The sequence below is a fragment of the Meles meles genome, chromosome 11, assembly GCF_922984935.1.
Source record: "Meles meles chromosome 11, mMelMel3.1 paternal haplotype, whole genome shotgun sequence".
In the NCBI taxonomy this organism is placed as follows: Eukaryota; Metazoa; Chordata; class Mammalia; order Carnivora; family Mustelidae; genus Meles; species Meles meles.
The window spans coordinates 84,833,637-84,860,792 of record NC_060076.1 but is presented as its reverse complement, the minus strand read 5'-3'; the positions used below and the strand labels follow the sequence as shown (position 1 = coordinate 84,860,792).

The following is a 27,156-nucleotide window of genomic DNA, read 5'->3' as shown; positions in this document are numbered from 1 at the left end:
CAAAGGAACGAGGCTAGCTAAAACAACTTTGAAGAAGAATGAAGTGAGAGGATTCATTCTTCCCAATTTCAAGAGAATTGCTCTGCAATAAAAATAAACTCTCCTGAGATGCAACAATTTAGATGAATCTGTAGAAAATGAAGCTGAGTGGAAAAAAAAAAAATCAATCCCGAAGGGTTGCACGAGTATGAGTCCACTTATGCAAAATTCTTGAAATGACAAAATGATAGAAATGGAAAACAGATTAGTGGTTAAGGGAAAGCTGGGGGTTAAGGATGGGGGCGGGTAGAAGAGGGACAGAGGTTTGGCCCTTAAAGAAACATGAGGGATTCAGGTGCAGATGAAATGTTCTGTTTTGTCTGTTTCAATGTCAACATACTTGCTGTGATATTATGCTATAGTTTGCGAGATGTCACCATTTTTGAAGAAAACTGGATAAACATGAAGGGGATCTGTCTGCATTATTTCTCATACCCATAGCTGAATCTACAATTATCACAAAGGAAGAGGTTTAATTTTAAAAAAATCTTCCATATTATGTAATAGTTTTCCAGTTATCTTTGAATATATTATTTATTTGCAGAGGAGAGAAAGCAACAACGAAATGAAGGTTTCTTTTCCATTACTTTAGAGCTGTGGAAGAAGCCCCTAGACATTGTTAAACATCCCGATCGGTCTTTGACTAGAAATTCTTGCCTGGCCTCATGACTTCCTTAATGCTTTTAGTCTTGATTACAAATAGACATTTATCAGTAAAAGAAATGAAAAGTAACATTTACCAAAGAAAGAGGTTAAGAGAACTGAGGATTTTATTTTATAAAGATTTATTTATTTTAGAGGTAAGAGAGTGTGTATGAGAGTGTGTGGAAAGGGGGGCAGACCGGGCGGGAGAGGGAGAAGCAGACTCCGTAGTGAGTGTGGAGCCCGTTGCAGGGTTCGATCTTGTGACCCTGAGGTCATGACCTGAGCCGAAACCAAGAGTGCTGTGCTCAACCAACTGAGCCACCCACGTCCCCAGGGGCTGAGACTTTCAAAGGGACACTTTGTACACACACGTTGAGAAAATACTGCACAGAAGGGAAGGGAGCAGAAGGAACGGATTTACCTCCTCTTTGGCAATGCGCATCTCGTCTGTAACGTTGGAGAAGACCGTGGGCTGGATGAAGTAGCCTTTGTTCCCCCACGGGCCCCCACCACACTCCAGTTTGGCCCCTTCCTTCTTCCCACTCTCAATGAGGTCAAGTATTTTTTCATACTGTTTCTTATCGATCTGTAGGAAAAATACCACCCAGAAAGGAAAATAAATGAACAGATAAAGTGTAAGTTTTATAAGGATACTATATTGCCCAGCCTGTTAATGAGGGTTTCAAAATGCTGGAATATTGTTATTAAGTGAAATCTTCCATCAAAACACAGCGACAGAGGATCAGACTCATTCTGTGCTTATTCTCCCGACTTTTCCAGAAAGAGCACTTACAGATAAACATTTGTGTTCGGCATTTGTTTTGCAGTTACATAAGCAAAGCGTATCAGCCCTGCAAACAAATGTGAACTTTTTCACACAACTGTCCTCTGTTTACAGCAGAACAAAAATGCCTGTTAATGGTCAGATGTACTTACTTGGAAACTATAGTCCTGACTGAAATATTGAGAGGAAAAGGAGAAGAGAACTTTGATAAGTTTAATTAAATATGGCAGTTGGAAAGAAAATGCTTTCAGGCTTTGAAGACTCCTAGACCTCTGTTTGCTTCTCCTCATTCCTGACAACCTCGTCTGGCCAGACCCACGCTGACCACAGCCCGGGCGTCCTGCTGGCCGGATCCCCATGGGGCGGTCTCAGTGGGTCTGATTCCAATTTCCAGTGGGTCCTGATTATTAACATCCTGCTTCCTTACATAGAACACATCTAAATACACAACAAGAATTACGGAGCCTTAATGGTTTGTTAAACAATATTTTTTTATAAGGAAAAAACCAAACAAACCCAAAACTGTTAAGTCCAAAGTTCTGGCTGGGATGCCCGGAGCACCCATCTTCCCTCCATGCACTGGAATTGGGCCTGTGTACTGTCTCAATCTCTATTTTGGGAGGGACTGGGTGACTCTTGGACCCTGAATCACTGGAGAAGCCTGCCCTGTGTCAGGGGTGGCCAGAATTAAGCTTTAAAGGAAAAAGATCCAAGATCCAGGCGTTAAGGTGAAGGGCCTTTTGACAATTCAACTTGTCTCTTCTCACTACTTAAAAAGTGTCGCTTTTGGGCACCTGGGTGGCTCAGTGGGTTAAGCCGCTGCCTTCAGATCAGGTCATGATCTCAGGGTCCTGGGATCGAGTCCCGCATCGGGCTCTCTGCTCAGCGGAGAGCCTGCTTCCCTTCCTCTCTCTCTCTGCCTGCCTCTCTTGTGATTTCTGTCAAATAAATAAAATAAAATCTTAAAAAAAAAAAAAAGTGTCGCTTTTTATCTTCCTATTTGACCCTGAAATCTCTCCGTCATCCAAATCCCAGAAAAAGGTCTCAGACTAAGGGCACACAACCCCGCTCCCATATCCAAGGAGATTAAGTGCTATTTGAAACCAGAAACCATTTTCTAAAGTTTGGCACAATATTTGGTACAATGTTGCTCAGTCCTTACTGTATGATATTTAATTGAATATTTCAAAAAGAAAACATTTCTTCATTTCCAGCAGATTAAGGAAGTTGTAATGTTAGTTTAATAACTGTTGGTCTGATATTTAAATTGCTGCCTAGTATTTACCACAGCCAGACTAAGGGGTGGTGTAAGTTCTGCCTGGTTAGAATGTTCAGGTTTGCCAGCAACTAGCCAAGGGTCCAAGTATCTCCGCGCAAAGCTTCTCTGGCCTATGCCAAAATATTAATCTCACTATGGCCTCAAAAAACCATGATTCTGGGGTGGATGTGGTTTCATCTTAAGATGTATTACATACATCTTAAGTTATAACTTTCCCCTGCCTGTGGCCAGAGTGGATATTTGGGGACAGTCCTAGTCTTGCTTATTAACTGGAAGGTAAAGGCTGAAAGGATTTGTTTGTTGGAAAACTTAGATGGTCAGTAACTTCTAAGAATACAGGAATTCACAGTATAGTGTCAGGCTACCAACAATATGCATTACTTGGTGGCAAAATGCATTTCTTAGCCCTCACCCTAGACCTGCTTCATCAGCATTTGCATTTTTAATGAGATTCTCAGGTGATTCAAATGCACAGGAAAGATCCAGAACATTGCACAAGAGTTTAGTCCTAGTGATGGAAGTTTTCAGTTATACCTCGGGACATACTCCGTGTAGTCTGGCTAATTTTGCTTCACCGTAAATACAAATCTTCCTCAGAAGGTTTCAGAGAGTCCATATCTGGATTTGGCTTTCCTTTTGGCACTCAGGAACTTCTCAGTAAGGCTAGGATGTAGCTAGGGCTCTTTACAGTGTAATGGGCCATTAGCTCATGGGCTAGTCTATGAAATGTAATAGGGCATGGCATTGTAATGTCTCAAAGTATACGTTTTGATGTGTTTGAATGTGCACGTTCTTTAATTCCTTAGGGCTGATGGGTTGAGAAAGAAGACAGTTTGAGAAATGACACTGAGACATCTCTCATATTATTTGGAAACCATAGATCAGCAAAACCAATGAGAGCGGATATATGAAGTTATTGATCTGACAGTAATTGTCGCTGTAGGTATGAATGGAAGCATGCAATTTTCATTTACTCAGCAGACATTTGGGCACGTGCTGTGAACGAGGCCCTCAGATGCTTTGTAGAGATTACTGCATTTCACAGCTCGATGACCCTGCAAGATTGGTGTTACTATTTCCATTTTACAGAGGAGAAAACAGAGCCTCAGGGAGGTTAGATTTAAAATCCAACCTCTATTTTGAAAGTCCGTCTCTCTGCATTAGGACAAGATACCACTTCTGCTGATAATGTTATAACCTTTGATGAGGGTATCCTTACTTCTTTTGCAAGTGAAAATACCAATTTTTCCAGGTTTTTAGAAAGACAAATTTTAAAAAGAACGCATATTTTGGTCTATGAAATCAAATTGGAAAATCACTTTACCAATGAAGAAATATAAATATAATGTGATTCAAATAAAACAACATATTACTTCATTTACCAGATGAGTTATTTTAGGGCTCTTAGGTTTTAATATTTGGCATTGCCTAAACCCTAAGGTTTTCCTACTTGGCTGTCTTGGCATGAGCAGGAAAACCCCAAGACAGCCTTTTAACTCTTCCAGAATGTAAACTCCATGAGGTCAGGTAGTGTATCCTTCTTGTTCCTTTGGGCATTGCCAGGTCCGTATCCCAGAGTTTAGCTGACAGTAGCATTCCATAAATTTTGGCCAATAAAATTTATTTTTGGCTTAGGGAGTATGTTAAGAACAGTGTTCATTTCAAATCAATAGCATGGAACAGTATATAATTTTTAGTGTGAAAGAATAAAGCCTCTACATTTACTGTCTACACTCCAGAGAAGGATTTCTCAACAGTGGCCTTATTGGCATTTTGCTGCAGAGAACTCTTAATTGTGGGGCTCTCCTGTGCATCATAAAATGTTTTATAGCATCTCTGGCCTCCACCCTCCTTTAAATGCCAGTAGAACCACTCTCGCAGTCACCCCAGTTGAGACAACTTAAAATGTTGTCAAATATTGCCTTGGTGAGGGGCAAAACTGTTTGCAGTTGAGAACCACCTCTCTAGATCAAGATCCCAGAAGGCTGGAGTAAATTCGGAACGAGAGATCCAGGAGTTCACGTAACAGACAACGAACAGGTCACTGTGCAAGGAAGAGGCAAAGGTAGCCTTTGGACAAGAGAAAGACCCTCTTGTTGACAATGGTTCTAAGACAGAAGAAAATGGGAACCTGAGGGAACAACTGGCCTTTTCCACCGGAAATGAGAAGTTTGCCCCAAAACCAAGACCTGGGACCTTCTAGAACACTCAGGCCACCACTGCAAGGCCCGTCAGAGCGCATGAAGGCCGGTGTGAACTGAGAGGCGTGCTAGCGGCCCGCGTCTGTGGGATGGTAGCTGAGACAAAGGGTTGATCCTGAGGGAGAGAGCAATGCCAGGATTCTACACGAGCTTCCAAGTGGCCGGAGACGGCACGCAGGAATCAGGAGGTGTGTGGACTGAGGGGCCAAGACAGTGACAGCCTTTGCTGTTTGTCCTCACCTCTTCCATTGCCAACAGGCTTCTTAAACTGTTTCAAGACATGAAGCCAGGGCCGCACAACTTCGGGGTGCTTTCTTTAACACTGGGAATGATTTGCTGCTTTTTATTTTGAAACACCAAACTGATACAGTGTGATCCCCTAGGAAGATCTGTGGTAAGGAAATGATCTTACTCAATGAAAAGTAAACCTAAAGAGGACACTTTATTCTTGTCCCCTGTGAATGCTCTCTCTTCTTTTGTACACTCACCTGAGGGCCTTGGCTGACTCCTGGGGTCAGAGGATTTCCAAGGACGTACTTTTTAGCCCGTTCAACGCTCCGTCGAACAAACTCATCGTAAATCGATTCTTCCACAAAAAGCCTGGATGCGGCTATACAGCATTGCCCTTGGTGGTAGAACAACCCGTGGTGTGCAAATTCAACGGCATTGTCCACTGCAGAGGAGACAGTCACACGGAAGAAGGGGTACTTTTTAAAGATGATGCATTTGTATGCATCTCTCTCAGGGGCAGTAGGACACTGTGAGGTGCACGGTCAGATGTAGATCCACCCCCCGCCCCCCCCCCCCTTATTGACCAGGTGACAAATGAACCTTTCTAATCCTTCATTTGATATGGAAATGTTAGCCACAAATATAGAATCTGAAAAAATTAATACAGAGACTACCAAGAATACAGAAATATTTCTTTGTCTTTTAGTTAAAATCTGAGGCCAAGAATAATGACCAAGAATATAGAAAGTATCACAAGATCCTATCCCACTATAAATGATTTCTTTTAGATTTGTTCGTTTTAGAGAGAGAGAGAGAGAGAGAGAGAGAGAGAGCAGGGGGAGGGGCAGAGGGAGAGAACTCAGGCAGGTTCTCTGCAGATGGTGGAGCCCGACTTGGGGCTTGATACCAGGACCCTGAGAGCACACCCTGACACAAAACCAAGAATGTGTGCTTAACTGATTACACCGCCCAGATGACTGACCCTGTACATGGTTTTTATAAACATTTCTGCTTATCATTAGTTAGATGACTGAATAGCTCAGGCCTCCGATTTTTTTTTTTTAATTTTTTTTTAAAGATTTTGTTTATTTATTTGACAGAGAGAGATCACAAGTAGGCAGAGAGGCAGGCAGAGAGAGTGAGAGGGAAGCAGGTTCCCCGCTGAGCAGAGAGCCCGATGCGGGACTTGATCCCAGGACCCTGAGATCATGACCTGAGCCGAAGGCAGAGGCTTAAACCACTGAGCCACCCAGGCGCCCCCAGGCCTCCGATTTTAACTGACAAAGAAAACATGAACTATCTATTGCGTTAAATAATTTAAAAACATTTTTAGACACCCTGATCAATAGGAAAGGTTGTATTTCTGAAAAAGAAAATAATAGTCAAAATCACTCCACCACCTTAACAGCACTGTTCTAGAAAAAACATTTTCCACCTTTATTTAAAATACACCATATTATTTCATATATGCCCATAAACTCTTCTTATCTATGTATTTGAGATGATAGGATGGGCCTTAAAAGGGAGAAATAAGTTGTTATCACTAAACCCTAAACAACCTGAAGAAAGTTTTCTCCACATTTTAATTTTTTAACTGTTGAAGATTTAATTGAAAGGAAAGCAATTGAGTATTGCTCTATTTACATCATGAATTAAGCACACCCACTTAAGTTGGAGTGGAAACAGTTTCTAGAAAGGTTTGGTAAAAATCAGGACTCTTATCACATTTGTAGAATATACAGTGAGGCAGTGTGCTCTGAAAAGCTTCAGCTAAGAGCACACTGGGCCATTTCTGTTCATTGCCTCATACTGCAGCTGTCAAAGACAGAACGAGATGAATGCCTGACAGTCTATCACCGCTGACTGACTCCCATTTAGGAAATAATCGTGGGAGGTTACTTGATAATATAACCAGAATGAACCAGGGGTACTGTATAGTGGAGTCACATCCTAATTATAGATGGAATTTATGTAAATTTGACCACACTTGCTAGGAAAAAAAAAAAAGGAGAGAGAGACATTCCTTAAATGCTAAGTATCACTGTCTTCTGGCCAGTTCATTTCGTGTGTGTATGACCCCGCGTGAAGGGAAATGAAAATTGGGACATTAGCCATCTCTCCAGTTGGTCCCAGTCCAGCACAACTGGGGGGATATCACCATGCCCAAGCCAATGCTAATATTTACAGGCACAGAATTAAAAACAACAAAACCAAAAACACCATGGCTCCTAAGTGCAAGACAGTCACCCAGAGTTCGGCCGCGAAAACGGCAATCTATTCCGCACCAGAAAGAAAGTGTGTCTGTGTTAGACTCATCTCCTTGTGACATTTTAGGACAGTTTGAGAGATTCTCAAGAGTCATTCTGGGTTCTGGTTAATGCCTTACATTTGGATGTTAGAAGCAAACCCTTTTATAAACTTCAAGGTCACGGTCCGGCATTGCCAGACACCAAGATGAAGGGTGAAAAGTTAAGAATGGCTCCCACTCACGGTCGGCGTCGGCAAACACGATGCAGGGGCTCTTCCCCCCAAGCTCCAGGGTCACCCTCTTCAGATTGCTTTTCCCGGCAGCTTCTTTGATCTTCTTGCCAACCTGGAATGGAGCATTACAGAGCAGGAGGCTGAATCCGCTCTCCCGAAGGCGGCTTCATTTAGCCTTTTAAATGTATATGAGGTTTGTGCCACAGTTGAGTTCCATTGGGGAGAAACATTAAATGGTTGTTCTCAAGATTTGGCACCTTCCGCTATCAAAGGCCCCTCCATCCGAACACAAACATGAGGCCTCAGAAAAACACTCATGAGAACAGATACGGAGAAGATGACGGCTGATCGTGATGGACAGAAAGGACAGGAGGTGTTTTTCATTTTAATCAGAACTTCATGTTTCTATTGCTGGACTGGACGTGTCATGCTCCAGCCATCACTTACCTACTTGGCTTTTTATCCTGCTACTGAAATCCAGAGAGTTCTATCCGAACTGGCAAATTTACTGCCCCCTAAATCTCATCTCTGTTTCTCATTCTATGTCTACCCTGACCTGAGCCTCCCTCAGTCCCACCTTTCCTTGGGGTCCGGCCGATACGGGAACTCTTCTGCGAAGCCCGCTCTGTTGAGTCTTTGCAGACACGACTTTTTCTTCCTCTTATACCGCCTCCCCCATGGAACCCTCATGAGGACGGATTCACAGTCTCCCTCGGATTGTATTATTTGCAAACACATCAATTTCCCAAACAGATACCGCCCCATTGGTGGCAGTGACAAAGTCCTGTCGTTGTATATGTCTCAGCACACTCTGTCACAGTGGGAGCTGTTTAACTATGGGTTGCTTGCCAGGTCTCCCCCCGCCACCTCCCTCCCTCCGTTCCTCCCGTCCTCTCTCCTTCCACACCTTTGAACCGTGGAGCTAGAAAAAAGAAATTGGATCTGGGCTCCGAGCTGCTGCTTCAGTTAGCTGGAATCCTACTGTTCTGGTTTCTTCTTTAATGCTAGTTGTCCCTCTTCAGAGAAAGGCATTGTTTTCATTTTTTTTCTCTGTGGATCATGTCCCATCAAGATTATTTGCTGTAGTTGTTTTATTTTTCCATCCCTAAGACCTGGCCTGCTTTGTAACTCTTTCCTCTTTACTATTTCTATTGAAGTCCTAATGTCCTAAATGATCTTTGCTTTTCTTTTTGAAAGATGATTCATTTTATCTTGCTTCTGGGTTTTTTTTTCTTTCCCTATTTGACACATCAGATTTTAATAAAAAGTTTCTCTCCCAACTGAACAAAAGATAAGCAGGTGCTTGCTCAGTGTACGTTTGAATTTTATGTGGTTATTGAACTGACTGCTACTGTGCCTTACAGAGCACAGCAATAATGAATCTGCCAATGTTTTTATCTTATTTAAAGATGTCATGCACTAAATCAAATCCTTTAATATAGGTTAATAAAAAGAACCTAAGATAGACTTGTGGTTGGGAAATCCTGTCTGAATATTTCTTTTGTATAACATTTTCCTTCTATGATATACTTCCTATTAAATTGTCATTTAAGATGATGATTAAGAATCTTTTATTTTCTACATAATATTTTCAATTCTTCCTTTGAAGTCTCCAAATTCTTTCTGCATCTTTTTTTTTTTAAGATTTTATTTATTTATTTAACAGAGAGAGATCACAAGTAGGCAGAGAGGCAGGCAGAGAGAGAGGGGGAAGCAGGCTCCCTGCTGAGCAGAGAGCCCGATGTGAGTCTCGATTGCAGGACCCTGAGATCATGACCTGAGCCGAAGGCAGAGGCTTAACTTACTGACCCACCCAGGTGCCCCTGAATCTTTTTTTTTTTTTTTAAACTTAGAAATATTTACTGGAGAAACTTTTATTAAAGTACATCATCTTTGTCTCAGGGAAGGGAATGAAATCTGAGATACTTTCCTAAAAGCTACAGATGTCAAAAGAACTAGAATGAAGAGTGGCCAGAAGTATGAGTAGGGGAGGAAGGTTACACTTTTGCTTAGTACAAGTTTCGAAGGCAAATAAAAGGTTTGTTTGAGTTTTCCCAAAGGTCTTGTGAAAGCCGAAACAAGGAGACATCAGTTTTTGTCCCATGATTTTGTTCTCTTGGAGAAAAATGAAGATTCATCATTGTTCTTAAAGGGGTCTGCAAGGAAGAAAGGTAAGAACCTTCGAGACTAGAGTAAGCAGTATGTTCCACGATGCTATCGCATTGCCACGTGGGGCAGAAGTAGCAAGTGCTCATGAAAATGGTCTCATTTACCACATCCTGCACAATGTGCACTGGACTCTCTTGTTTGCTTTGTTTTGTTTTATTCTGTTTTCAATGAATCTAATAGGACATTAAAGTTACCTTGCCAGAAACACTTTAGAAAGAGGGTCATTGCTACCATGACCACAAAAGATACAGGTGGTGGAAGCCATATTGCAGTGGGTGTGGCCCTGAGTGAGCAAAAGGCTGGAGGAGTGAAAAGATACATTTGAATACCCTGTACGGTGCCTGTGTTTTACTACTCACTAGCTCCTTCAATTGTATTTTGTACAATACGGTAGATATTATTATTTTCATTTACAAATGCGAACTGCAAATGTAGCAATGATACTTAACGTTTGGAGGACACACTGTTTAAAGGGGTAGATTCAAAATTTGAACCCAGATGTTTCCTAGTTTTTAATCTCAGAGTTCTACCATTTTTAGCAGGTCAAGTGCCCCAAAGCGTGTAGGGGCCCAAGCATGGGTCAAGACAAATAGGCAATGGTTGTAGAGATGGGATCCGATGAACTGGGGAATGAGTGGGCATGGGATCTAGAGCAGGAAATGTGTGTGGAGGTCTAGAAGGCTATGCTGAAGAATTTCTCCCCTTATGTCTTAACCTCCCCTGCTATAATTTTGATCTGTGACTTCACCATTTTTTAACTTATTGCCACGTCTTATTCCCAGTTGTTTTGTCCACAGAATCCTAAATGCAGGATTCATTTTCCCGAACTCACTGAGGGGTCTGTAGAATGTAAACCTTTTCTGTTCTGTGTCTATGAAACATAAAAAGTATTTTTTTGTATTTGTCTAGTTTTAAAAGGATCAAGGAAAATAAAATTTGATTTTCCGCCATTTTCATTCTCTATGTAAATGTTTCTTTAGGGGTGCCTAGGTGGCTCAGTGGGTTAAAGCCTCTGCCTTCGGCTCAGGTCATGATCTCAGGGTCCTGAGATCGAGCCCCGCATCGGGCTCTCTGCTCAGCATGGAGCCTGCTTCCTCCTCTCTCTGCCTGCCTCTCTGCCTACTTGTGATCTCTGTCAAATAGGTAAATAAAATCTTTAAAAAAATGTTTCTTTACATTGGAGTGTTCTAATTAGGAATATAAAATAATCAAATTAGCCTCTCCTCGTAATCTAGGATATTCTTGCTTCTCAATCTCCGGGGACTTAAAAAAAGGAACCACTCTTCAAAATTCAGAGCAGGTTCTCACTCGTGTGTAGGCATCATCATTCCTTCCTGTGAATGCCCTTACAGCAAGCACTTTGTACAGCCCGTAGTATCTTGTGTGTAACAGCACCTTAATAAGGGGCTCTTCTCATTCTTTATCTTTCGTCCTGTGTACCAGTGAGAGGTTTGCACTGAACATCCCAGTGCCACATAATCCAGCAGAAGGACTCCAGTGGTTTTCTGCTTGATACCGCATGATTTTACCACTTTCTACTTGCAATAGGAAATCATCTCAATCCGTGGGAATCCATTCTCCTGAACTCCACTTTCCGGGCGGTTCCCTCTTCCTTTCCCCACTGCCTCTTCTTGCAGTGCCCACAGCTGACACCCTGTCCTTTCACCTTCTGGAAAGTTAAGCTGGAGCCAGAGAGGCATACAAGTTAGGCTCAGCCAGCAGAAGCACTCAGGGAGCTGAGTCGCTGGCTCCCTTTCAGAATGATCAGGAAAGAGAGCCCCAAATAAGGAGCTAAAGGGGATGTGCTGCTGTTTAATTTCCATAATCTACAGGGTATGATTACTTTCATTCATACAAATCACTGTGGCCTAATTTAGATTTTCTATCATAAACCATACTAATCATACGCCCGGGTCTCATTGGCTCCATTTCTTGTCATGGAAAGTAACGCACACACTAAACACAGTTTCGTGCAGGCCCTGTGTGTGACAGGAACCCCACTTCATCTCGCCCACATCTGCTTATGTTCTATAAACATGCACGGAGCCTGGAATAAGGAACAAATCATTAAAAGGAACTTTTGTTTTAGAGAAATGTCGGCCTAAAAGCAGTGATACAAAACATGCTTCTGACACCTGGAGATGCAGACCTTCCGCACGACTAGCCTGAGTAGCTAATGTTACCTCTGTGGATCCTGTGAAGGCCACTTTGTCTATATCCATGTGGGAGGAAATGGCTGCCCCAGCAGTAGGTCCGTAGCCAGGGACAATGTTCACCACGCCGGGAGGGAAACCTGCCTGAGGATAAAGAGTAGAGCGGTTACGACAGAACTGAGAATTTAATTCTATGGTAACAAGAGGAGAGTCTGGGATCAAAGCCACCTCTCGATGCTGAGCTTATGAGTCTCTCTACCAAGACAGACTCATTTAAGTGCTCTTTTTATTATTCTTATTTCATTTTGTAGCCCACTTAAAATAACCTCCCAAGTTATGTTACTGGGGAAGTGTTTCTCCTTGGTCGGGGGAAGTCCATGTTTGACTTTTCTGGATCATTGCCCCAGTGATGGCTACCTCACATTTCATAAGAGTAACCCAGAAAGAGAGTGTGTGTAAAAGAGCTTGGTAAATTATTCTCAGAGAAGGAAAACAATGCAATTATTATCCTATCGGCGAAACTAAGAAGCTAAAAGGATCTCACATTTTCAGTTTCTAGCTATTGATTGTTCAGGGCATTCCAGCTGGGCTACAAATTTGTACTGGCAATATTTAATCAGTAAAACATTAGATAAGAACTGTCCTCCTGTGCATGACTAAGCTTCACAGATTGATTTCATTCCTGTTAAAGAATGAACAGGTAGAAAACAGTGTGTACTTAAGATGGGCACATAAAAATTTCATGTTATTAGCATCAAAATGCCCCATTTTGATATCTCTTTTGCCCTTTTTCTCTTTCTTTTAAATTTGAAGTGAAGAATAGTTTTAGGATTTAGGTTCAGATTTTTAAAAATTTTTGAGTAACTAAAGCATGGTTTTTAAGTTCTGGAAAGATCTGAAGGACAAAGAGCAATAAATTGCAAGAAGAAAGTAGAAACCCAATCTGGATAGTTGATGAAACAACACTTCATGCGTTTTGTTTTGTTTTGGCCGGTGTTTGAGCAAGAAGGTAAATGCAGAGAAAACCACAACAGAAAACGGAACATAAATATGTCCTCTCGTGGATAGATATGTTTAAAAATTATGTGGCCCAATATTAAAAGTAAGCATATTGGTGCAGAGGCCTCCAACCTTTGGAGGGACTAGTTTAAAAAAAAGTTCTGCGGAACCTCCAATCCATTAGCGCCAGTTAGAAACCAATGTTCATCTCAATATTTGAAAGAAAGATACATCAATTTCAACGTGACTTTGCATCCGTGAGTTAAGCTAAGGAAACAAAAATCAAAGTGGTTGTAAGGTGACTGTTTGACAGGAAGCCTTTGAGTCTGGCTTCTTGTCCCCATTTGGGCAGAAGTTCATGGCGGCTGTCGGCTGGAGGCCCTGTTCGATGTGTTCTCATCTGGATTGGAGCCATTGGCAGGTGGTTTACAGCAGCACCAAGTGAGGCCTTCATAGGGTAAAGAAGGGCTCCTGAGTTCTCATATGTATTTTGATTGGGAAACTCACCTCTTGGATTAAAGACGCCACGTGAAGAGCAGTGAGAGGAGTTTGCTCTGCAGGTTTTACAACCACTGTATTTCCACAGCTAAGGGCAGGCCCTATCTTCCAAATGAGCATGACCAGCGGGAAATTCCACTAGAAAGCAACAGGGAACAATTGATTCTTTGTATTGCTGAAAGCCACATTAGCCAATCTAACTTCTGCATTATTCACTACCTACAGATGTGAAATAATACTTGTTGCAGTTTTGTGTAATCAACTGGTGTTTTCAAATTAGGTTCATTGCTAAAAGCAACTCATAAGTGCTGGAAAACTCCAAATAAACTAGATATGGGACAGGAGTGGAAGGGAGCTGTAAAATTTTATTAAGTGCTGTTATTTTGAGTTCTTCATCTACTGGAGGAAAAAAAAAATACTGCACGGTTTAAAAATCAGGCCTGTTAAACATGTCTGCACATCTTTGAAAATTGTAATTACTCCTTCTTCCTTATAGATCATTTGTTGTTACCATGTACCCAATAATAATAGTTAGCAGTGACCTGAAGCTAATATAACAGTGTACATCAACTATATTTCAATAATAAAAATTGGATGTGTGTGTGTGCACGTGTTTATGCGTAGTAGTGGTAGTTGCAATGTTTACTTACAAGACAAATATCTTGTTAAAGACAAAAAGTATAGGGTCTGGTGGCTAAGAACTTTGTTCAAATCTCAGCTTAATCATTGACCAGCTCAGTGAGCTCTGAAAAGTTACATGCTCTCCATGCATGATTTCATCATCTGTAAATGCTGATAAAAATCCTCTCTACTTCAAAAGGTTATCCTGAGGATTCTAATTTTTTTTAACATCTTAATTTAATTTTTTTCGTGTTCCAAGATTCACTGTATATGCACCACAGCCAGTGCTCCACGCAATACGTGCCCTCCTTAATCCCCACCACCAGGCTCACCCATTCCCCCCACCTCCCTCCCCTCCAAAACTCTCAGTTTGTTTCTCAGAATCCACCGTCTCTCATGCTTCATCTCCCCCTCCACATTCACATTTCCCCCAATTAACTCTTCCTTTCCGTCTCCTAATGTCCTCCATGTTATTTGTTATGCTCCACAAGTAAGTGAAACCACATTGATAACTGACTCTCTCTGCTTGACTTATTTCACTCAGCATAATCTCCTGCAGTCCCGTCCACATTGATACAAAAGTGGGGTATTCATCCTTTCTGATGGAGGCATAATATTCCATAGTATATATGGATCACATCTTCTTTATCCATTCGTCTGCTGAAGGGCATCTTGGCTCTTTCCAGAGTTTGGCGACTGTGGCCATTGCTGCTATGAACATTGGGGTACAGATGGCCCTTCTTTTCACTAGAGCTGTATCTTTGGGGTAAATACCCAGTAGTGCTAATCATGTCAAAAAATGGGCAGAAGACATGAACAGACACTTCTCCAAGGAAGACATACAAATGGCTAACAGACACATGAAAAAATGTTCATCATCACTAGCCATCAGGGAAATTTAAGTCAAAACCACATTGAGATACCACCTTACACCAGTTAGAATGGTCAAAATTAACAGGACAGTAAACAACGTGTGTTGGAGAGGATGTGGAGAAAGGGGAACCCTCTTACACTGTTGGTGGGAACGCAAGTTGGTGCAGCCACTTTAGAAAACAGTGTGGCGATTCCTCAAGAAATTAAAAACAGAGCTACCTTATGATCCTGAGTATTTGTCAAGAAAGTGGGCCAAAGGCTTAACAGAGTGATGGGTTCATAATAGGCATGCAAAAAATATTAGCTATTATTAGTATTCAGGATGGTGTAATTTTTATTAGTTTTATTGAGTGTCGAACTAATGAGCAATTTTATTCAAAATGTGGCTGTGGATGCATTTCCATCGCACTGAAGGAGAAGATAAGTCATTGACATGTCTCCATCTAAAAGCTTCAGAATACTTGACCATCTTTTTATTTGGCTTCTTGGAGTATGTCGGTGAAATCATTTAGATAGTCTCCTTTTTGTTGGGTTTAAAAGAAAGCCTTCATGATTCTGCTTAAAAATACAACTAAAGGTAGGATAAATTCCACACAGTGTTCCAACAGTTTCCTCCACTTTAATTTAAAAAATGCATTTTGGACTCAAACACTGGTTGCTACTCTTCTCCTGGATGAGAAGTCTCAATGAGGAGATAAAAAGTGTTGGAGACTAGTAGGCCATCCTGCTTCACTAAAATGGCGTCCTGCAACAGAGAAGGCAGCAATGGCTGCTTTGCCACATGCATGTGAAACATGGGTATTTACATAACACAGCTTTTTGAAAAATGAACCACAGAATAAAAGGTTAAGATAGGTCAATGCTGTAATATCAAAACACACTCAAGTGATATTGCACAATATAGATATATTTCTGGACCACCTCATTCACCTCCAGAGGTCAGTCACAGAGAGACCTAAGCTCATCAGCTACTATGTTTGCTCCACATTTAGCAAATATCTAAGAATCCCTATGTGCTGGAGAAAACTTCTTTACCAAATGAAATAGAAATAGAATTCTTTTTTTTTTTTTATTTTTTTTAAGCCTGAAAATGATACAGGAGACCAACTTACAGGAATGATTTGGCCACATACACCAATAGGCTCATGTCTTGTGTAAGTGAAAAAGTTTCCATCTGGAAAATAAAACACACAATCATTTGTGGACAAATACGTTTGACATTCATGGAACAGTCATTGGGGTTGATGTGAGAGGAAGGTGTAGACAATAGCTGAAAACAAAAACAACACATAAAGAAATAAAAATAACCTCCATATCTCCAACCACTTACAAAAGGAAAAATCCACGTCCTGCAGTAGTAATTTGTAATGAGAGGTACCATAAAACTGACGTAAGCCAAGGCAAAGATGCAAAACCGGAATGTATCTGAAAGATATTTAATTCTCTCATCTTGTAGAAGGGCTATTTTCTAATTTATCCTCATTCTCAACTTTATTTTCTTAAAAGGTACAAGGTGGGTGGCTAAGACAACTGGTAGAGTTCTGTTTCTGGCAGTTCTATCAGTAATGGCAGAATTTTTTTGGAGTAAAAATAACAAAATTAGAAGAGAGTAGAATTAAAAAAATATCTCCCTACAAGTCTACTGGCTTACTCTAAAAGGTGCTTTTTTTTTTTTTTTTTTTTGACCTACCAACAATAAAAACAAATCTGTTCATTAAAAAAAGAAAAAAAAAAAAAAAGGAAGAAAATGCCAGAAATAAAAAACATTGTTTTGCAATCTGGATTTGAACTGATTCATATGCCTCAAAGTTTGATGAGGTACATTGTGCTTTTTGTTGTTTTGTTCTGTTCTAGTCCCCACAAGAGCTTCTTGGCTATCATAACAAGAAAGCTCCTTATCAAATCTATTTGTACTTAAAATAGTTCCTCCCATTTTGTCATAGGGTAAAGAAAGTGTTTCTGGAGTAGCCTCATTTCTTTTTGCCACCATGTTCTCACTCTCCCCTTTTAGTTCCTGGCTATTGCTTTTACGCTGCTGGATGCTTGAATTAGATTGAAAATGCCCATCAGGGCCAGTCCTGGAGGGTGTTGCAGTTCTAGAGCCAGTAAATGTGTACGAACTAAATTCTACCCATAACGTTTTCCCAGTTAATGCTTTTTTATATTCCTCTCCCATTAGCATTCTCTGCTAAAATGCTAAAGCACATACATATGCATTTCGTCACGCAAATTCTTAAACTGAGCCGTAAACACCACCTCATCTCACTTTGAAGTGACTCAAAATAAATCAGTGTGAACTGGTTTGTGGAATTAATGTACCGTAACTCTACTGAGTGAGACCAGGCACAGATGACCATAACTGCCTCGCACTGGAACACACAAAGACACTTAAATAATTACATTATAGGAAGGGTGTACATTTCACTATCGGAATACAAAGTAAATCATCCGAGGCCAACTTTGAAAAGCCTGGGCGGTTAGAGAGACAACTGCTCTAATTCAGTGATTGTGCACATAAAAACGTTCTTACTTGAATATTTTCTAAAATATCTGCAGTGGGATCTTCTGCATGATTATGCTGAAACAATTTGAAAAAACCATTTGATAAATCTTTGCAGAACTTCTAGGCTCAGAGCTGCCTTGTCTCAAAGTCAAGGAGAAAATCAGTCTGCCTTTTTGGCTGACATCTTTGAAAGGGAGAGTTTGGAGTAACAGCTCTACAGGGATCGCCTCTCGCCTACCCTCTCCCCTGGTGGCTTCTTGAAGCTACTCACCGATGGGTATTGTGCGGCCTTGGATCTTGTCAGCCCATCCTGCACAGTAGCGCAAGGTTGTGATGCAACCGCCCAAATCCATCAGATAGGAACTGGAGAAGAGCTTTCCACCGTTCATTGATTCCATCGTCTGAAAAGGAAATCAAACCTCAAACGTAAACTCCCACAAACATTTTCAATTAAAAAATCGAGAGTTAATATTTTGAAGAAGCATGTGCTAGAGAATTTGGGAAATAGAAAAGAAAAAAAAAATCCTGTAAGCTATCTTGTATAACCTTTCCTTTCTACAAAGGAGGTAAAAACAGAACAAAACAAAAAGAGTAAAAATGACTTGCTTAGACTTGCTTAAGGCCACATAACAAGATCCAGATAAAAAGGGCAGTAAGATTGCGGCTTCTATACCCTAGCATTCCTTCTTCAGTCTGAATGTCCTCCGGCTGGACAGCTTGCTAGGAATCAGTCCCAATTTGGAAGACACACAGATGGTGAGAGTGAGTGGCACCTCGGTTCCTAAGTCAGATCAGAGGCCTAGCAAAATTTCACTTATTGTATAAACACAACTCGACAATTTAGTGACTACGAATGGTGCCTCAGTGATCATTTTTGGTATTTGGATTCCATCCAGATATGACCTATGTACACAAACCTCAGTGCTTCCTGGATCTTCCATCCATGAGTTTTCTTCAGCAGAACTGTGAATGGGGAAACTTCCAGTATTGTCCCTATTGTCATAATTATTGTTTGAATGGTCAGGCTGGAAAGTGCAACATTTTCTAGTCCGGTTTCCTAACCATCCATTGGATGACCTGGTTTCTTTTCTTCCTTCCCTTCAGCAGGAACTTTAAGAGCTCTTTGGAGATCTCATGTCCTGCCGGGGCAGGAATATACAGGTGAAAAACTGTTGAAACAGTTCCTCATTTGTTACACAGCCTTCTGTCTCTGTGTTACCCTGATTGCCATCCCCAAACTTCATCGAACATTTTTGTGTGCCTAATTTTTTTCCCCCTTAGGATCTTATGCTGACAGAGACAGCGAGCATTCTATAATCCACAGAACAGTTAAATAAGACAAGCCAAGTTTTAGCAAATTCTGCTTTCTTCCTACAGGACATTTTGATTAATGTGATTTTATTGCGCATAACTTTTTTTTTAAAGATTTTATTTATTTATTTGACAGACAGAGATGACAATTAGGCAGAGAGGCAGGCAGGGAGAGGGGGAAGCAGGCTCCCTGCTGAGCAGAGAGCCGGATGATGCGGGGCTCTATCCTAGGACCCTGAGATCATGACCCGAGCCCAAGGCAGAGGCTTTAACCCACTGAGCCACCCGGTGCCCCAACTGTGCATAACTTCTAACTCCATATTTTTGCATGCTTTGAATCATGCTGAACCTTTGAAAAATAAATAGTTCCTTGATTAACTATAATCGCTCAAGTTCATTTAAAAGTATGTACATGGGGGTACCTGGATGGCTCAGTGGATTAAAGCCTTTGCCTTTGGCTCAGGTCATGATCCCAGGGTCCTGGGATCGAGTCCCGCATCGGGCTCTCTGCTCTGCAGGGAGCCTGTTTTCTCCTTTCTCTCTGCCTGCCTCTCTGCCTACTTGTGATCTCTGCCAAATAAATTTATTTTTTTATTTTATTTTTTTTTTTTAAAGATTTTATTTATTTATTTGGCAGAGAGAGATCACAAGTAGGCAGAGAGGCAGGCAGAGAGAGAGAGAGAGAGAGAGAGAGGGAAGCAGGCTCCCTGCTGAGCAGAGAGCCCGATGCGGGACTCGATCCCAGGACCCTGAGACCATGACCTGAGCCGAAGGCAGCGGCTTAACCCACTGAGCCACCCAGGCGCCCTCTGCCAAATAAATTTAAAAAAAAATTATGTACATGAGATTCTTTGTTACTGCCATTATAAGATTCTAAAGGTAATGAGAATTTGCTGTAAAGCTTGTTCTTGGTATTGGTTCATTTGCAATTGGCTTTACTCTAATGTCTAATTGAAAAGAAAACAAGGAAACATCCCACCCATTTTACTTGCTGACTCATCTAACTGCCGAAATGTTTTTTTAAAGCAGTATACATAACAAATACAGTTTTTACAAATACACAAGGGATTGACTTTTTTTTATTTGTCAACTTTTTCACCTATAAGAAGACCATCATTTAACCCAGACCGCTGTGAATACATACATTTCAGGAGGGAAAAAGCAGCCATTTAGTAAGTTTCTTGGTGGGCTAGATTAAAGAGAAATGCATCTATGTTAGAAAAATATTCTGGGCACCTTTGACAAAATCTAGGACCTTTTCCACAAAAGAGTTCAGTGGTCAGGTAAGTTGGAGAAACCCAGCATATTATCCCAGGACATTCACTGCATGTGACTTTGTTAAAGGCCCTAAGGAATTCTAGAATAGAGAAAAAAATTTTGCTTAAGAGGCTATAACTTGGGGCTTGCTAAGGTTTAGCCTGGAGCATCTAATCTAGGCGTAGAAATGAACATTAGCCAGAAGTAGCAGGCAGCTTCCTCTTTGAGAATAAGCTCAATGGTGTGTACAATTTCTATGCAGGAGCGGGTAGAAGTCTCTCCATTTTGTTTGTAGAGAGCACACAGTGATCACTAAAACCAAAGCCACTCGCCAATCCAAACAATGGATGCTTTCTAGAGATCTCTCTACCTCCCCAGTTTGGTTAATACTCACTGCCAGGAGAAGACGATCTCTTTCAATTAAGTCAGCCAGCTTGTAGATTAGCCGCCCCCTCTCCGAAGCATTCATAGTACGCCATGGAGAGCCGATCTGAAAAGCCTTTCTTGCAGCCTTCACTGCTTTGTCAATATCCTCCTGCAAGTCAAAGGGAATTCATTTCAGTAGCCTAAACGTGTTAGCAAATGCAGTGGCAATAACCCTATAAAAACAGACTGACAGTCCTCCTCAGCAGATGTTGTGTGTTCATTAGCCCGAAATCTAGCACACGGTACGAACTCAACTGTCAGATATGGGAGTTACAGACCTGCTGCCTAATCTTTAGAAGGATGAATTCCACACACACAGCTCAGTCTTGATTTCCCTGAATAGCAATATTGTAATATTATAATATTGCTACCATTGGAGTGCTTACTGTACATCGATCAAGTCATGTTCAAATACTTTGCACACATAAACTCATGGAATTCTTTATAATCTTGTGACACAAATATGTTTCCTGTTTTACAGAAGAAGATACTGAAGCAAAGAGAGAGAGGAAATTGGCCCGAGGTCACTAGCTGAAAGTGTCAGAATGGTTGTACACGGAGCAGCTCTGATCGTAGAGCCTCTGCTCTTCGCCGCGATCTACAGCTTTGGTGATGGACCAAGAGTTCCAGGGAAAGCTCAAGATCTACTAAAATGGTGACTGTCTTCTTGGATGGCTGGTGACTCCATAGCCTGTGCCTGCTTTTTGAGAACCTACTGCAGGATGACTGAAAACTGGGTCTTGCTGTTGAAAGGTAAATACTATAAGTGCACGTTCATTTCTCCTGTGCAGATAGAAAAGGCATTGAGAAGTGGAACTGGTATACAGAGGATCTGTCTGGATATTACAGCCTCTCTTTTCCCAACTGCGTACAAAGAGATCTTTTCCATTCCTACCTAGGTACAGAAGTCCATTTCTTATTATTAAGGTGCTACTTAAAATTACATTAATTCAAATAACCAAGCAGGGTCAAAAAATCAAGTAATGCCACATTCAGTCTAGCCTCTGGCCTTCACTCCTGCTGCTTTAACTCACACTCTTTTCCCGGAGCCAGGTTTACTCCTCCTGTTCTTTCCTAGTCAACCTTAGTTGCATACTTTCCCCTGGCCTCTCCATTCCACCGATCCCTGTTGAGATCTCTTTGAAGCTCCTATAGCATATACCTACTACAAAACTCACCACCTCTTCCATTACTACTTTATATGTTTTTCCCCCTCAAATCAGTTGCAAGCATTTTTTTTTTTTTTGAAGAGAGAGAGGGTGAATGAGAGTGAGGGGTGGGCAGGGCTGGCTGAGGGAAAGGGAGAAAGAAAAATCTTAAGCAGGGTCCATGCCCAGGATAGAGCCCCATGAGAGGCTTGATCTCATAACCCTGAGATTGTTGATGAACTGATGTGACATCAAGAGTCAGATGCTTCATCGACTGAGCCACCCAGGCTCCCCAGTTGCAGACAACTTAAAGGCATAGATTGTTCCAATGTTCTTTGGTGTGTAGGACTGGCCACGACACAGAGCTACATAAGTTCCACAAATCATGGCCACATCTTAGGCCAGTTGGTTGGAAATTTTTGCAGAAGACATAATCTCTTTTGAGAATTGGGGAGAAAATTAAATAAAATTTTCTTAAAGTTGCCCACAATTTAGCTGAACCCCATTCAAGAATGACCCCTGCCCCAGTGGGAATCATGAACTTCAAGTTAATATCCCCCACCTTGGAGTATATTTCATTAAAAAGGCTGAAACTTAGAATTCTGCAAATTAAAAGACAAATGAACTATTTTTACAGTATTTATTACCACACTAAGATGATCTGGGGCCAGCAAGATATTTTAGAAGTATAATCTACTTTGATTAAGTGATAATATTCACATAGCCCAAGCAAACATTCTTTCACTATAATACATCATATATTTGTTTATCTCACTGCCTAACTTCTGAGAGAATGATGAGTATATACAATAAAATAATGCGTTGTTACTCGTCCTTCCTGAGAAATGTGTATATAGTCATTTTGGGGGTATTCAGTTAATCACATTGATTATTTCTATTTGGATATTGTTTTATGCCATAAGTTCTAACCTTTCCCAAGTTATACACGGACAGTGCAATTTGGGGAAAAAACCCCACAAGATTCGGAAATTGCCAGTATGATCTATGGATACCGCAGCTTATAAAATATATGCTGCTGTGTGTTTAAACAGGTCTGTGTGACACAGCTTTCATATGGATCCTTCTGCTCAGTGTCCTGCCGTCAGCCTTAGCCAGATACAGTTTATCAGAGCCATCCCGGCCTCTCAAAAGGAAGGGAGAAAAATGGCTTCAAGACATCTAACTCTGCCGAACGGAAAACACATTGAGATAAGGACTTTCTTACAGTTGTGTCCTTTGCACCATAATCCTCCTTTGCTCATAATCTGTTTTATCTTGCAGGCACAGAAGTAGAGTAAGAATTGTTAACACATAGATATGGACCAAAACAACCCAGGTTTAAATTCTGGTTCCTCATCTATTAACTTCTGTGAGTTTGAAGACACCCACCCTCCCTCCCATCCATCCATCTGTCCATCCATTCATCCATCCCCCCAATCCATCCATCTATTCCTCCATCCAAAAATTTGCTTAAACACTCTACTGTAAATCTTGGGCTCAGGCGACTAATGATCAAATCAGGAAGACAGGAGACTGTCCTTTTGAAAATTAAAAAAGCTAACACTGGAAACACATTTTCTCTGGGACAGACATGACTCAGTGTTCATTAAGGGGTCTCAAGGGCTATCATAGTTGTGGCAAAACAGGCGAAACCACCTTAAAATAACTCTCAGCAGTTGTATTATATTTTAGTCTTTCTTTCAGTTTTCTCTACTGTGTATTGTTTTAGGCTGCTCTTATCTAATCATCGCTTGGCTTCTCAAGACGTTCTCTTCTGTGTCCCCCAGCTGTCTTGCCGAGGGCCACCAGGCTAATCTTCCTCCTGCAATTTCCACTTTCCCTATCAAATATTTACAACTCCCTTTGTCTACGGTCCTCAGGCCAGACTCTTTCTGATTTTCAAGACCCAACATTTTGGGGCCTCACCTCACCTTTCCAAACTTGTGTTCACACAAGTTTTTTTTCTACTCCGTCTGGCCCAACTGCTTCTCACCTTTGCTCCTGAAATTCTCCTTGCCAAGAATGTTCCACCAGCACAGCTCTCTATTTTCAAAATGCGACATACTCTTTAAGACCAAATATCACAACCTACTTAAACTAAAATCTAAATCAGTCTAATCCAGCCTGATGGCAGCTACCAGGAAGAATTTACTAAGCTCCAGGCACTCAATGAAGCCTTCCGTACCTCTGCAATTACTGTGACAGTTTAACACCATGGACTTTGTTTTACAGGATGTGAAATCCAGCATGAAATCTATCAACCAAAATTTGCTCCCACATCTGGCTCCCAAATCCGGTTTCATAGCTCTGCAAGACATCCTGATGGTGATCTTTGCGATGAATATTTATTGGCCTCTGTATTAAAGGCTATAATATTCCTTATTATTCTGGGCCTACAACAGGCAGCTGATAAATATTTAACAATTTAATTACCAACCTTTTAAACTCATCATGTTACATTGATTTTATAGAAGAGTGCTCCTGATATAAATAATTTGCTTATATTGACATTCATATCATAAATCATATTTTAACTGATTCTATTACATAAGAAAGCTTTTGCACTAACCATAGTAAGCCTCAGGGGTTTTTTAATTGCTATTGTTTAAATTCTAAGAGTAGTATTTCTTGGAATTTTACTCCAGGACTAACTAACATCTTCAAGGACATAGTTTTTCAATTCACCGGAAAACAATTTGGTGTATTAACTCAGATTTGCCACCGCCAATAACACTTTTCCCTTAGAGGGTTTTAAATGTTCCCTTTTTTTTTTTTTTTAAAGTTTGGATGATGAAATATCAAAAGACCTCTTAAACACAGTTGAGGAAGGACAAACTTCTCTATTGCTCCTAGGGTGCACGTTTCCATATTGGATCCATTCCAATTTGGAGAAAATAGTCATCAGACCAGTTTTACTTTTACACCTGTCACAGGCACTTACTTTAATGGACATTTATTTTTATCCCCACCAATTATTTGTTAGGTCATGCTCAGTATTAAAAGCAGTTTTCAGGATTAGTCAATATAGCCTAAAAGAGGCACTGAAGGGAAAAGAAAACAGTTCCCACCCACATTTGTGCTTTGCTTTGTAACCTCCATTCATTCTCGCTCCTCCTCCTTTCTTTATAACACCATTGAAAGGCGGTATATAGCCCATTGTTAGCTCCATTCTACTCATAAATTAAATCCCTAAAACCTCTTGGCTCATTATCTCAGGAGTCAGTTCCAGAATATTAGGTTTACAGTGACTGTGTAATTTACTCGATTTGTACCTTTCACTAAGCAATATTAGCAGTTCACGCGCATTTGTCGGCAAAATTGTGAGAGGAGCAATCATTATTTAAAAGCAAACGTCGGTAGAGTACTCCAGAAGAGAACGGGATGACAAGAATGTTGAATGTGAAGCAAACAGCTGCTTACCCTGAACAGTTTATCCCATAAACAACTGAACTCAAACAATCCAGTATCTAGCAGCTGGGTTAGCGCTGTGACCCGACTTGAAGCTTTGCTGGGTGTTAGTGAGTGTTCCTGATCTACATTGGCGCAGACAATACTGCTCTGCCCTGAGGGGGAGAAATTACCGATAAGCCCACAGCAAATAGATGACAGATATTTCTAAAGCTTCAGGTCTGACCCTCAGCTCCCCCTCACTGCACTTTAGGAAGAAGGCAAATCCCACCACCAGCGATCTTGACAAGGTTGCCGCTGGAATTCCAGGCACAGATTTGTCTTCCTGAAGAAACGAAAGCTGCAAGCTAGTGGCAAAGAGAGATGTCCAAAGCACCAGGGCCAAAGCATCAAGAATACTTATTCTTTTGGTAATTGCCAACATAGCCATGTCTGCAGTTGTACTCCTGAGCAGCATTTATATCTCTGGAGAGAAGGAGCAGGCAGCAGTCAGGGGCTCAGACGTAGCTCACACTGCCCTTTATTGCTTCCCCTCCCCACCCCGGGTTGCCAGAGCCACTCAGCCAACTAGGACATTTGCTGTAACGTGAGGCTGTAACGTAGTGTTGGGTAGATCTCCAGGAGTCTCTGGTAAAGTCATTTCTCTTCTGAATAGAAGAATACATGTTTCTCTTCTTTCTAGGATGGCCCAAAGCACATAGGCTTCTGGGTCTCCTAAGACCCATTGCCAGGGATCATCGGTATTTCTCTGCTCAAGTCTGGTCTTGTAACATTTCACAGGGGTGCACGGAGATTGTTACGGTGCAGGTTCTCACTCCGACTTTCTTACTTATTAAAGCCCATGCCCCTTATGAAATGCAATCATAATTGAATGGTTTAATAACTTCATTCAGTAGTTCTCAAAGTATATTCCCCCATCTCCATGCCAATCAGCAACAGCAGCATCCCCTGAGAATTTGTTAGAAATGCAAATTTTCAGGCCCCACTGTAGACTTACTGAAACAAACCCTACGGGGGTGGGGGGCCCAGAAACTTGTGTTTCAGTAAGCCTTCCAGGGAATTTGGTTGCAGGCGAAACTGTGAGAAACACTGTCTTAGTCAGTAGTTAATTTAGTACTAGATTCCTAAGATGAGGGGTATGAGAGTGTGTGTGTTGTGGGAGGGGTGGTATATGGAAACTCAGAGTTTAGTAGAGGAGTTTTACGTATTACTTATGTAATTTCATTTTTCCATTACCTGTAGGAGGTAAGACACTGAAAGTATAATGGTGAAAGGTAATGTGGACCTTTACAAGAAGCATGGTGTCTCAGACAAGCCCACTGATACCCATGCAACGTTATCATCTAGGTAAATATGATGTTCTGTACTGGCACAGTTGAGAGTAATTCTACCTGGGAAATTTGTGGGGGGGCTTTAAAGAAGTATAAAACCCTACAATGACTGGGCTTTGTTATATCCCTGGCACTGTTAAAACACTACATCCTTTTTTTTTTTTTTTTAAAGATTTTATTTCTTCATTTGAGAGAGAGAAAAAGCAAGAGCAGGGGGAGGGACACAGGGAGAGGAAGAAGGAGGCTCCCCACCGAGCAGGAAGCCTGACACCGGGCTGGATCCCAGAACTCTGGGATCATGACCTAGGCCAAAGGCAGATGCCTAACCAACTGAGCCACCCAGGCGCCCCAACATCTTTTCTTACTTAACTTTCCCCAAGTTTTTCCTATCTCCCCATTACACAACAAGGAACCAAAGCTCAAAAAGAGGGTCAGTAACACGTGAAACATTTGTGCTCTTTCTACAGCTGATGATCTGAACTAGGGCCCGAGGATCGTACCTTGACCCTGGCAGTCACGGAAGCCATGAGCGGTGTGCACTATCTGGACCGTGATTCTGGGCACAGGGAAGGTGAAATTCCTGTGTTGATGGGGTGGCCTGAGAAGGCCTCTGGCCTTTCCCCAGAGGCTAGTGAGAAACCCATGAAGAATTTATGCACAGATGAACTCTGGTGTGTGCAGAAAGTGAAATCTAAAAGCGGTGACCTGTGTTCTCCATTCTATTCTGCATCTACTTCCCAAGCCGTTGACCCCTCTGGTTAAACTCTGAACTCTTGCTCCTTGAGGCACAGATCTTATG

The 27,156-nt window shown here is 41.4% G+C and overlaps 1 protein-coding gene across 1 annotated transcript in view; it reads right to left on the bottom strand.

Moving 5' to 3' along the window:
* ALDH1A1 (aldehyde dehydrogenase 1 family member A1) overlaps positions 1-27,156 on the bottom strand; it is a 53,505-nt gene that overhangs the window by 11,640 nt on the left and 14,709 nt on the right. The window contains exons 3-10 of the mRNA XM_046023790.1: positions 20,439-20,579; positions 17,748-17,877; positions 16,086-16,147; positions 13,489-13,617; positions 12,013-12,126; positions 7,670-7,772; positions 5,437-5,621; positions 1,106-1,270 (exon numbers count right to left, since the gene is read on the bottom strand). Coding sequence (XP_045879746.1) covers positions 1,106-1,270; positions 5,437-5,621; positions 7,670-7,772; positions 12,013-12,126; positions 13,489-13,617; positions 16,086-16,147; positions 17,748-17,877; positions 20,439-20,579 — 1,029 coding nt within the window. The remainder of the gene's footprint in view (positions 1-1,105; positions 1,271-5,436; positions 5,622-7,669; positions 7,773-12,012; positions 12,127-13,488; positions 13,618-16,085; positions 16,148-17,747; positions 17,878-20,438; positions 20,580-27,156) is intronic.